The sequence below is a fragment of the Frankliniella occidentalis genome, unplaced genomic scaffold (assembly GCF_000697945.3).
Source record: "Frankliniella occidentalis isolate FOCC.00 unplaced genomic scaffold, Focc_3.1 Scaffold402, whole genome shotgun sequence".
NCBI lineage: Eukaryota > Metazoa > Arthropoda > Insecta > Thysanoptera > Thripidae > Frankliniella > Frankliniella occidentalis.
Window position 1 is genome coordinate 152518 of NW_026267524.1, and position 12188 is coordinate 164705.

The 12188-nt window shown below is 42.0% G+C and overlaps 3 protein-coding genes across 3 annotated transcripts in view; 1 reads left to right on the forward strand and 2 right to left on the reverse strand.

Moving 5' to 3' along the window:
- Positions 1–797, forward strand: part of LOC113212559 (iron-sulfur clusters transporter ABCB7, mitochondrial) — a gene marked incomplete in the record, with an annotated part of 7564 nt that extends 6767 nt beyond the window's left edge. The window contains 2 exon segments of the mRNA XM_052274514.1: positions 1–274; positions 365–797. Of these exon segments, the coding sequence (XP_052130474.1) occupies positions 1–274; positions 365–580 (490 nt within the window).
- Positions 798–830: 33 nt separating this feature from the next.
- On the reverse strand, positions 831–2354 carry LOC113212562 (ATP synthase subunit delta, mitochondrial). Its single transcript, XM_026431310.2, has 4 exons — positions 2187–2354; positions 1636–1763; positions 1382–1549; positions 831–1290 (listed from the first exon to the last, which is right to left on the reverse strand). Exons 2-4 carry the CDS (start codon positions 1756–1758, stop codon positions 1093–1095), a joined length of 489 nt encoding a protein of 162 aa, XP_026287095.1. The 5' UTR covers positions 1759–1763; positions 2187–2354; the 3' UTR covers positions 831–1092.
- A 425-nt stretch (positions 2355–2779) lies between these two features.
- LOC113212565 (disheveled-associated activator of morphogenesis 1) overlaps positions 2780–12188 on the reverse strand; it is a 32962-nt gene continuing 23553 nt past the window's right edge. The window contains exons 3-22 of the mRNA XM_026431318.1: positions 9635–9763; positions 9338–9427; positions 9164–9238; positions 8828–9058; positions 8532–8729; positions 8195–8409; positions 7789–7855; positions 7590–7707; positions 7337–7469; positions 7126–7252; positions 6843–7040; positions 6505–6765; positions 6302–6409; positions 6075–6211; positions 5827–5988; positions 5430–5733; positions 5283–5344; positions 4986–5190; positions 4735–4905; positions 2780–4634 (exon numbers count right to left, since the gene is read on the reverse strand). Coding sequence (XP_026287103.1) covers positions 4320–4634; positions 4735–4905; positions 4986–5190; positions 5283–5344; positions 5430–5733; positions 5827–5988; positions 6075–6211; positions 6302–6409; positions 6505–6765; positions 6843–7040; positions 7126–7252; positions 7337–7469; positions 7590–7707; positions 7789–7855; positions 8195–8409; positions 8532–8729; positions 8828–9058; positions 9164–9238; positions 9338–9427; positions 9635–9763 — 3306 coding nt within the window. The 3' untranslated portion in view covers positions 2780–4319. The remainder of the gene's footprint in view (positions 4635–4734; positions 4906–4985; positions 5191–5282; positions 5345–5429; positions 5734–5826; positions 5989–6074; positions 6212–6301; positions 6410–6504; positions 6766–6842; positions 7041–7125; positions 7253–7336; positions 7470–7589; positions 7708–7788; positions 7856–8194; positions 8410–8531; positions 8730–8827; positions 9059–9163; positions 9239–9337; positions 9428–9634; positions 9764–12188) is intronic.

Genomic DNA, 12188 nt, shown 5'->3' on the forward strand with positions numbered 1-12188 from the left:
CTCTGTTCTTTTTCATGACACTATTCAATTTAATGTCCACTACGGATCATTGGATAGACCAATGGAGGATGTAATAGAAGCTGCCAAATTAGCAGATCTTGATGCATCAATTCAAACATGGCCACAGGGCTATGAGACTCAAGTTGGAGAGAGAGGGCTGAAATTGTCAGGTGGAGAGAAGCAACGTGTTGCTATTGCTCGAGCAATTTTGAAGAACTCTCCAATTTTAATTCTTGATGAAGCGACATCATCGCTAGATTCCATAACAGAGCAGGTAAGTTTATCCTTTGTCTTCATGCGCCATGTCTAAGATTTGGACCTAATGTGATCCAGCTTTTATGATGAATTTCTACATTTCCTCTAGAACATTGTTGATGCTCTGAGGAGAGCTACCAAAGGGAGAACTTCAATTGCCATAGCTCATCGACTTTCAACTGTAATGGACTGTGATAATCTTTTAGTCATAGATAGTGGCCGATTGGCTGAGCAAGGGACACACCATGAACTTGTTTCCAATCCCAAGTCAATATATGCTCGTTTATGGGCAACCCAGCAGGGCCTTAACATGAAACAACTATAAAGTATCTACTGTGATAGTGTTGTCTATATTGCTCTGTTTGGCTAGCATTTACTCTGCACTGTGATGTGTTCCTGATACATGTACACTTGGAACCCAAGTGACATTTGTTCTCATGTACATTTGTAAATATCCTGAATATTAATTACCCTGTAAAATTTACTCATGTTAACAAAAAACAATTGTCAAGATGAATAAAGTATTCTTTCAGATTGAGGAATTGGCTGGTCATTTTCATTGAACATTTCAATCATAAAATTTCATAACCACTTTAATCCTCAAAAGCAGTAATGGCAGTATTTTAGGTGCATATTTACATCTACATTGCTGACAACTGGAATCTTGATTTTGAACTTTAACAGGTTATTTCAACATCTAAAATCAGTTTCTTTGTTTTTTCATGAACTCCAAATAAATTTTGCATTGAGAGAAAACCATAGATTTGAGGATAAAAACCTATGATCAATAATTTCATAAGGGACTAATTTAGGAGGATTAAGAAATGCAGGAGAAAATTAGGCAGCAGCCCGTACAAGTTCTTGACCAACTTCCACGGCAATTTCTGCCTCTGCCTTTTCAACTGCTGATGATGCTGATGCCAGTTGGCTCTGAGCTTTGGATAGTACATCCTGGCATGCACTCCTGTCCAATTCATCAACAAGGCAAGCTTCCTCAGCAAGGACTTGCACAGATGAGTCATCATTGATAGTTACCTGAAGAGAACAAAATAAATTGTGTGCAAAAATCAACTTAGACATTTTTGGACGCAAGTTTTCCTTGCTTTGTCTGATAATGAAAACTTACAGTTCCACTAGATACAAAAACTTCCTTCTTGCTTCCATCAGCTTCATATACAGTGACAACTCCGGGTTTAAGAACAGCAAGAGTTGGAACATGGTTCGGCAGAATACCAAAGCTTCCGCTGAAAGATGGGACATCTACCTGCTTCACATTAGCTCCAACATAATATACCTAGAAAGCAGATAAGTCTTGTGAAACTGTGCGAGGGAAGACAGAAGACAAATTACTATAATTCAATAACAATTACTTCTACCAACCTGGTTGGCTGCAGCGAATGTGAAAGACATTTCATCTGCATATCCTCGCTTAGTGGTGACAACTGGGCGACTGCTGGACAGCAGTCGCATAGCGGGGCGAAATGAACGGGCAAGGGCAGCCATTTTAGCTGGAAAAGATACAAAAATTAAAAATTGATGAAGCTAAAAAAGTTACCTTGAGTCTGCCTACAGCACGACTGGAGGACTTCTTGTTCAATGTGATGAGGCTATCGGTAAGTAATACGAAAACCGATAACAGGAAAATGGTAACAATCAAAGGAGTGATCAAATCACCAAATTATGCCAGACTACAACAGGGTACTTCATAAACGAAACAATTAGAAGATAATAGAGGAGCAGAGAATGAACAGAGAATGAACATAGCCTAACAATTTACAGAAAGCAAATGAACGATTTGTGTGATCTCTGAAGTTTAAAAATGACATCGAGCAACCTAGGTTGTGATTGCGATAATATTGTCAATTCACCGAATGAATTTTAACCAAACGATTAATATTTCTGAGCGTAATCTAAGAATTAAAGATTTTTACCCTTTCTGTAACCTCGGAAGGCGATCTCTTGGCAGACGGAACGACGGAACACGAGAGGAGAGACAGACGAAAAGTGGCAAGTTGCGATCCGATGACCTGATCAAAGTATGAGAAATTTTCTTACTCAGAGTGGAAAACGTGAAGTTTTCTAATTATCGATATTTGTTTATTGCTGGTATAACCCGCTGAAAGTTTCTTTAAAATTAAAGTCCATTCCGTTCCATATGAACCAAAGTTCAAGTTTGAATAATGCTTTATTTCATTTCCTCACCTCTCTTCACCCCCCCCCCCTCTCTTTTCGCAAACCCGCCATTTCCCGCCATGATTTTGATTTCATGAGTGATGGTTGCTGAGGTTTAAGAAAGGGCGGCTCTTTCTCAGAGACGGTGTGAAAGTAAACAGTGTTTTAGCTATAGTAGATTGAGGAATGGCTGCTGATATTTATTTCTATTTCCACTCCGTCCCTTCTGTCACTTGTTTGTTTGGTCATGAGGGTTAAATTAACTTGAGCGAGTGCTGCGACCCTCTCCGCTATATCTGTCATCACATTGAGGCAGGGTTGTTAGGTGGTATTCAAAAAAATAACAACTGTATCATTTCAAAAGTTTGGTTTTACTGTATCATAGCAGCACAATCAATTAGTCTGAGATTGTGAAGTCTGAATGCTGTCTTCACATACATTATATTGGTTTGATGAATCTCTCGAGTTTAAGAGCAATTGCTATACAGAATGGAAGCTATCTTACATTAAATCTGTTTGAATACAAGTAATTCATAAGCGAAATTTTAAATTTTCAAAGTACAATCCAATGCAATTCATGATTTAATCCTGGATCATGGTTCACAATTAACAAGATGACTCTTCACACACCTCTTTACTGCCACCCTGATGACTCTCTCTCATGGCAGGACTATACTTCCAGACAGTGATGACTTCACGCAGAAAATCTAGAGCAGGTTTGTTTATAGGCATTATCAGTCTCCATATATATACATATGTATACATACGTATTTGGCACAATTCAAAAAGATGTATGCAAATCTACCTTGAAGACTACATCCTATATCCATTTAAGTAATTGATATATTTAATTTGATTTTGAATAGATTATAAATCTTTAATATTAAATGTCATAAGAGAAAATTTTTATTCTGGAAACAAAACGATTTGTGGTTCAAATAGGATGTTCAGAGGTGGAATTATGCTTATACTCAAGAATTTGGAAAGGAACTTGTTCTCAAAATTCAGTCAGGTTTAACATAGATCTTGCACAATTTAAATCGTAACAATAGCAACAATAAAATTGAATGCATTGTATTGGTAATAAACACAACACAAAATAACTACATCAGCAACAACATGTACAGTAATATAATACCACAATAACTTATTTCAATTATTTTAAAGATGCACTTTTGCACACGAAACTTTACATAATTACACATACAACATTGACTTGAATAAATTACTTCAACAAAATCTACAGATACATTTGTACACAAATATAGCAAAGCCTGCTCAGGCATCCTGCAGTTGAGTGATGTTACATAATGACCCCTATCATAGTTCCATTAGGGCTGCCACAGTCGCATCCTCAATTAAAGCACTGGCAATTTATTTTAAACAATTACATTCTTTTACAATGATGAAGTATTATGTACAAAAGAAGGCCTATGAAAATTTCCTAGGTAAAATTTAGGTCCTTTTATTCTTAAATCAAAGAGAATGAATTAAGCAGTAACAAACTGTTTGGTAACATTTCCTAGATGAAATTCTTGTTTGTTTGAGCAAATAGAAGACATGCTGCAAACGGTGCAAATGTGTATTGAAAGCTGAAAGCTTTTTAAAGCATTAAAGCATTACATCTTAAACGTGAAATAGAACAGTCCCCTTATTGTTACTATGGGAGAAGCATAACAAAATTGTTTCAATTGTTCTTTCTTGTCATGTGTAATTTAAATTGCTGCATTATTAAAAGTCAAATACAAACTAACCCGGAAATTATCACAACCGTGTCAGCACAATGTAAATTACCTAATTGGCAAACTGTTGGGAGTGTTTGGTGGGGGATTTAAGATTTGACAAATCTTTTGTGTTTTATTTTATGTGGCAAGGGACTGGTGTCAGTACTTTTACTGACGACGATTGTTTCCTATCAGGACTCTTTCTCGGCTATCTTCCCTGGATGTGCTTTCTCGTCGTGGGGGGGAATTCCCGTTAGCCGAAAGTCTGGACTTCACTCTACTTCTCTTTAACTTTGCCATGTCCTCATTAAATACATCTCCAGTACGTAAAGCAGATATCAAGTCATCAAACTCTCCTTTAGCTGTATCTCCACCTCCATTGACAACTTCGCCTGCTTCTTTGTTATTATTCTTTCCTAATCCAACTTTGGACAGGAGACCAACCTCCCTGCTGTTTTTACGATCCATTGTTCGTTTTTTCAGCTGCACAAAAAAAAAAAAAAAAAAAAAAAAAATTACATTAGAACTCCTAACAGGAAAATTACATTCAATAATTAAATGTTTCAGAATAAAATTGAATTACCTCCGCTTCCTGTTTAACTCTTCTCTCCTCTTCTTCCTTTCTTCTGCGGAAATTTTCATTGTCTTGTCTAGCCTCATTAAGAGAAGTCATAAATGAGTCAAATATTGCAAAGAAATCATCAGGCTGAATAGTTGAATTGTCTTCTCCAAACAATCGGACAGCACGATCAAACTGTATGAGGACAGATTTAATATGTTGATTAGTAATCAGCACCTCAAAATTAACAGCAAGTAAAATCTCACATCACTTACTCTTGTTTTCATATCCTGGAAAAGATCTTCAAGCTCTGAGAAACGACATGTGGCAGAGGACAAGAACTCTTTCATAACTGGCAGAAAACGATCTGCAGGAGCACTATTTTGAGGCTGAGTCTGAGAGCGATGGAATTCCAATTCCCTTTCAACCTCTTTTAATCCCGTTCTCAAGGCTGACATGTCTTTCTCTAATTCTGCCAAACTATTGAGTAGGAACAGAATTTGTAATAAGTACAAAGATGGTAAAAGATCAAAACTGAGGGCATAATTAAAATTGTTGCTAATGATAATTACCTCACTTTTGATGCCTCCCTTGCATGTGGGATATCTTCTTCTAATTTCAAAATATCTTTAAACTAAAGAAAGATTTGATTTATTGATTGACAGCAAAAATTAAAGTAAACAGCAGTAGTTAATTGAAAAAAAGTGTAACACACATACCTTTTTTCCCAAAATGTGGACAAGATAATGTAATAAGCTTGTTCCTTTAACAGCACTTGATTTAGTATCATGCAGCCTATTAAGAGATGCCAGTCTGAAACCCCAGGCATTACCCCGAGCTCCTCTGTTCATATAATTTCCTAATGCAAGAACAAGTTCCAGCAGTCGACGAAGTCGACGCGATCTGGCCACTTCTCGTGATGCCTCCATAACTGCTCGTATTCTAGGTTCAACTTCTCCAACAGCAACACTAAACCGCTTTTTGTAGTGTAAGCTTCGAAGACGCTGCTCATAATGAGGTATCCTGCAAGTTAAATGATGGATAGAATTATTGAAAAAAAGTTATTCAGGGATTAATTATGCATTTTGCTTGAGGAAAAATTAGATTAAAACTCACTTTGCAATTTCATACAAAAATCTATCAGCACGGGCTAAGCTATCTATTTCTTCACTGTGCTCCTCCAACAAAGCAGCCTCTTCAACACTTGGTGTAAATTTAAGTAATTGTTCAACCATGTCAATTGGTAGTTGATCGCGACTATCCATACTCAAGATAGCCCTAAAACAGTGAGAACAGGATAACTCAGTGCAAATTACCAAGCAAATAGTATACATTAGAAAAATTCAGTATGAAAGGTTACATACTTGCAGATATCTTCATCTGACATTTTGAGCTTAGATAACAAAATGGTACAGTTCTGCGCCCTACGCGCATCTATCACAGATAATATTTTGGTTCGAGCTTTTCCTACTTGCCGAAGATCCTCTACAGATCCATCATTCTAAAACAGAAATTTTAAATTTTTTGATGTTGAGACAGTTGTTTGAATTTTAACCAAATCAACTAAATAGGAGTGTTCTATAAAACTTACAGCGACTCCGTTTTTCTGATAAGCACAAAACAGCTTGTCAATGTTTTCAAGTTCCATAGCTGTGTAAAGCTTAGTGTCATCAAGCTCTGACCAAATTGTGCCAACAACCTAAATAAAAATTTAAGGGGGGAATATTCATGAAAAGAGAGCAAATATAAAAACATTTTAAAAGTGTAATAAAAATGATCAAGTACTCTTATTACCTTTGCATCAGGTAACTTAGACCAATTAAACGATTTAAGTGGATTAGCTGGCTGTGGAACATTTTTGTTTTTGGCCAGAGGTGGAACCATTGGTGGTGGAGCACAAGCAGGAACTGGTGGAGGAGGCATGCCAGGAACTGGAGGTGGAGGAGGAGGGGCTACCATTGCCATTGGTGGAGGGGGAGGAGGTTTCACAACTGCCTCAGTTTTCCTACTCATACTCAAAGTATCTGATATAATATCAGTATTTAAGCTGAGAACCTGAAATAAAAATGTAAACGCATTGCAGACACATACTATAGTACTCCTGCTATAAGATGCAAAAGCTTTTAACATACCTTTGCATCATCCGGCAGACTACCAGAACTGACAAGTTGCTCTAAGCGATGCCTCTCTCCACGCTCACAGTTGGCTTGATGCTCTAGTTGAATGTTTCTATCTTCAAGTTCTGAAACACGTGCTTTCATCTCCAAGTGAGCAGCTGTCTCTTTCTCGAGTCTTTCTTTAACACGTGAAAGACTTGCTTCCATGTCTTCCTGCAGACAAAATTTAGACAATAAAAGGAAAATTAGTATGTGGCCTCAAATTCTTTTCTAGTAACAGTTCAAATAGATGGTATACCTTTTCCTGAGTTCTTAGATCTAGTTCTTGTTCTTTTTTGGCCAGTTTAGAAGCTATTTCATTGTTCTCTTTTTCTAGTTCTTCAGCTTTGGTTCGTGCAGCTACTAGCTCCTCTTCTTTTGCTAGTCTGAATAGGAAATCAATTTCACACATTAGATAAGCCACAAATTTTACAGAATCCTAAATTTGAGCATTAAAATACCGTACTTACAAGTGAACAATCTCTTTAACATTAATGTCAAGGGGAGAAACATCAGGATTTTCACCACTCTCACCCTGCAGCACAATTTGTTGTGCCACTCTATCAAGGAGAAGCCAATGTTGAGGGTGTGATCCATAATCAACTGCAAATTTGACATAAAGTTAATATGAGTTAAAAGAACCTGAGTATTCTGCAAACAATACCTGGCTTCCTTCTAAATTTTAGTTGGGGATGGAACTAAGAGGGACAGTAGGTAACTTACGAGGAAGAAGAATAAGATGATGCAGCAATGATAAGAGATGCGGATATGCAGCTGTATGACTCAATTTGCGTCGAAGTACCTCAAACATGCTACTGGCACTTTTTGTATCAACATGTTCCTGAAAATTCACATTTAAAAGAAGTTATAGAATTCTCATGAGTATATATTGATTTAATATTCAAAACTGTATTCTACTTACTTTCTCAAACTTCCGAGCTAATTCTTTTTCATCTTCATTTCTGACCATTTCAAAGAAGTCTAAATGCCTGGTATGAAGGAGAAATTAATGTGAAAAATATTGCATGGTCCATTAATAATATTATGAGAGCATCATTACCAGTCTTATTAACAAGTTATAGGCATAAATTAAATGATATTCATTTAAAATTTCAGGATTTGACAGTGATGAAAATACATCAAAGAAAAAACTGGTTGGTTAGTGGACTTTTTTGTGGTAAAACTATTGCACATATGTGGCAGCTACATGGAATACTCACTGGGGGCTATAAAGAGCAGGGGAATTTGGTGCTAGGCAAGCCACCCTCACAACAAGCAGTAGATATAATAATTAAAGAAAAGAGAAAGAAGACCAAAAAATGTCTTACCTATCCAGTGTTTCATTTTCATGGCTTCTTAACTTGTCAATTATAGGCTGAATTCCTAACATTAGAAATTCATAACGTAAATGAAGTCTAAACTCCAAATTATCTTGGCCAGGGCCATAGTTGAGAACTGCATTAACAAATGACATGATAGCAGTCTTCAAACTAACTTCGTCGCGATATATACCAGTGCTCCGGTCCAGGTCATTAACAATGCCCTGAGAAATTCAAGCATGAATAGATTAGATTAAGATAGAATAGATTAAGATTAAAAACATTAAAAAAGCAACAAAAAGACAACAACATACATTGAGAGGAAAGTAATTAATTGAATACATACTTGGAACCTAGTTCTTTCTGATACATATTTTTGATAATGAAGCATGGCTTCAAGTACTTTTCTGTGACCACCTGGTACAAGGCACACTGCTCCAAGAATTTCTAAAACCGCAACTTTTGTCTTTATATTTTCAGTACTTAGACTTTGAGCGATTATATCTATACCAGATGGATGAGCCAAAACATGAGCACGTCCATTCTGAATGGGCAGAAACAATGATCATCATTATGGTTACATATTGGGTAAGCAGAATAGCCTTTAAAATAAAATACTAAAAGAGAAGAAAAATTCTTTACCGAATTGTTCATTAAAGCTTTGAGACATCCTATTAGGGAGGTGTGAAGGGAGCTCTGTGCGGTATCATAGTCCATTGAGGACAGTAAATGCAGGAGGGATGCTAGGCCATCCAGCTCAACAAACCGTAGAACAAAGCTATGAGGTTGAGTGCGAAGGGCTGTTTTTAGACCATCCAGTTGACAGGTGGCAGTTCTCACTTCTTCACAGGCATCTCCCCCTGATATAGGGCTCTGAAAAAATGGCAGATTTGTAATGAATGAATGAATGAAATAATTAATTAATTTAATCAATACTAAGGCGTGTGATTGTGTTTGGATCACATTTGCAGCACTTACAGCAGAAAGCTGTTGTAGTCTTTCAAGATAGTGTTCGGGAAGCTGTGATAAGTCTGTTGAACCACCCTCCTGATCCTAAAAATAAATTAAAAACCACAAAAGATATTTTGCATTAGATACAAAGAAAGAGCACTTAAAACAATGTTTTTGGACCGATTATATATGTAGTTTTACCTTTTTCTTACTGCAATAAATCTGCCATTTCTTTTCTGATGGCAAACTAAGCATTGCAGCTTTGTTGGGTGCAGTGAGGTCCAACTCCTCCTGCACATTTAAGGAATAACAGAATGAAAATAACGATATGAAATCCATGTTAACACGTTCCCTGCGGAATGACTACTTTGTGGTCATGCTCCCATGTTAAATCATAGGGACCAAAAATGAGCCGCATGGAACGCGTTAAGGTAAATCAAGAGAGAAATCAAATAAAAAAAATAAATAAAAAATAATAATAAAGCAAACGTGACTTACCACAAGCTCGGCGAACTTTGCGTTGAGTTCATCCTCGGCGGGCATCGGCTGGGTGGGCGTAAGAGCCTGCAGCGAGAGAGTGCCCGTCTGGTCCACCACGCAGTACGTGATTTCTGGCGGCTCGTCATTCTGCGGAGAGAAAAATACATGAGTTCGATAAGGAGACTGAAGGCATATCCTCTGTAAAGGCGGGGGAGGGCGACGGCAGCCCGGAGGTCCCGGAGGGAAAGGGGGTCCTGTGTAACCAGCAGCCGTCACTTGCACTTTCCGTACCAAACCAGTTTTGCGATGGCCGGCGGCTCTCCCCCTCTCCCCCCTCCTCTCTCGCCGCTCGGCTGGAGCTGAGGCAGTCGATGGGCCGGGCGAGGCACGACAGTATCTGTGGTGTGCATGTGCATGTGTGGCCAAGGAAGAAGTTCCGAGTAAAGGCTTTGGCTTGCCGGGCTCAGAGAAGTAGCCGGTTCCGAAGTGGTTAAGGTCATATTTTACGCCGACCTCACTGGCTGAAAGTAGTGCGTTTTGCCTTTGCCTACGCAGCAGGCGTTTAGTTTAATTGGGATACAAGGAAAGGTGAGGTGGGGTAAGTCAATAACGTGGGCGATGAACGCCCTGGGATCCGAACCTGACCCGAGACTCTACACTAGGCCTCGGCGTGGAGGGCCGGGTCGCTACTCCACTCAACCGTCGTCGAAGCAACCCGCCAACGAGCCAAACGCCACGGCCAGAGGGAAGTCCCTCCCCACCTGCCGCGCCGAGTCGGGCTGGGCTGATGGAGGGTGATCGCTAGCCCAGCGTAAGCCAAACAAAATGCACGTGGGAAAGGGCAGTCTCAGTCTCTACTTCGCACTGCGGCCCTGCATCAGGCAGGACGGCGGTATGACAGTGGGCAGGCCAGGAGGGGCGGGAAGGGGGCGGGCCGAGGGCGTCGCACGCTCCCAGCCGGCCAGAGACCGACCGGCCGGCCACTTTCACGCTTGGTGGGGCGCGCACGGTCATCGCAGCGCGTCGGCTAGGAGTGTGGGGGAGGGGATGACGGCGGAGAGGACGTGGAACACACCCCTAAACACTCTAAAACCAAACATAGTTAGACGGCCCATCCGAAGACAAATCAGTGCACGCATTTCCCTCTCCTTTGCACTCCATAATTAAAGGCCGCTATGCGCCGCAGGATTCTTCTCAAAGAAAAGCAAAAGTCAATCAAAATTCGGAACCAGCCGCGCACGCGTGCATGCGGCACAGTCTAACAATAATCAATGACTGAAACTCGCTGCCCTGGCACCATCGCATGTGGCGAGGATTGCTCTCTCCAAACCAAATCGCGTCCCGCAGCAGCCGGACCAGCGGCAGCGCAGCGGGGCCCGGCGGGGCGGACCACACGGGTGCTTCCATTAATCACGGCCGCCCCCGCCGCCCCCGCCGCCCCCGCACAGCATTAGCCAATCCAATCTCAACTGAACGGGCCCTCCCTGTGGTCCCGAACCATATACAGAGCACATGCGGCGCACCGCACCACTCCGGCAGAGAGACACGCACCGAACCAGCCCGGGGGGGGGGGGGGGCACTGGGCATCCCCCTCACATGTAATGGTCCTTTGGTCTTCCCTCCTCACTCCTTTCCTCATTCGCACTCGATCACACGGGCCACACCCCAACAACTCTACTCCACACAAACGGGAGGGCTGTGTCAGTCTCACGCAACCGGAAACACATCAATAAAAACACCCCCCCCCCCCCGCATAGAGCTCTCAGTGCAGAGCAGAGCTCGTGTGTTTGGCGCGTGGGCGGGGCAGACAGAGGGGGAGGCGGAGGGAGCGGCGTGGGCCCTCGTTTATTGAGCTCTGCATTGCGTGCCGAGCTGAAGATGCCTCCACAGCAAACGTTTTGTCCGCGGCTCTAAACGGTTGCGTCACGTCGCTCCGCCTGCTCCGCCGCCGCCGCAACCGGAGAGTCTCGTCCCCTTCCTTCTTCGCGCGGCTCCAATAATCCCCACGATAGGTCCTCGTGATGCATTTTCTTTTCAGCCGTTTAAAGCACACGATAGCGGGTTGAATGCGCTCAAGCGAGACACACCAACAAACCATGCTCCACCAAAAAGAACGGGGAAGTGTGAGGAAGGAAGTCGAAGGAAATGGAGAAAGGGGAAGGGGGGGACTTCCCTCCTGATGGGATGAGCAGAGCCACCAGAGCAAGGAGCCCCGAGCCCCGGGCATTGCCAACAAAGCGTCTTGCGCTCGACCATTTAACGGGGCCTCGCACCGCCCGGCCCGCCTCCCCCGCCATGCTAAGCAGGCCCCTCCCCGCTGCAGCCGGCGGCGCCGCCCGGCGCCACTGCACCGGACTTGGCGCAAAGCCATTATGAAACCCTCGATAACCAACCGGCCGGGTCGGGCCGGGCCGGGCCGGGCTGGGCGGCCAGCCACATCCCTACACTCGATCCTGCCCGACTGCCATAAGCGGCCCTGCCTCATTCTGCGGTCCGCGCCACGCCACACCTCATGGCCCAGTGCCCGGCGCGGCGCCGGGAGCCAGCCGCGGGAGCCGCCCCCCTCCCCCCC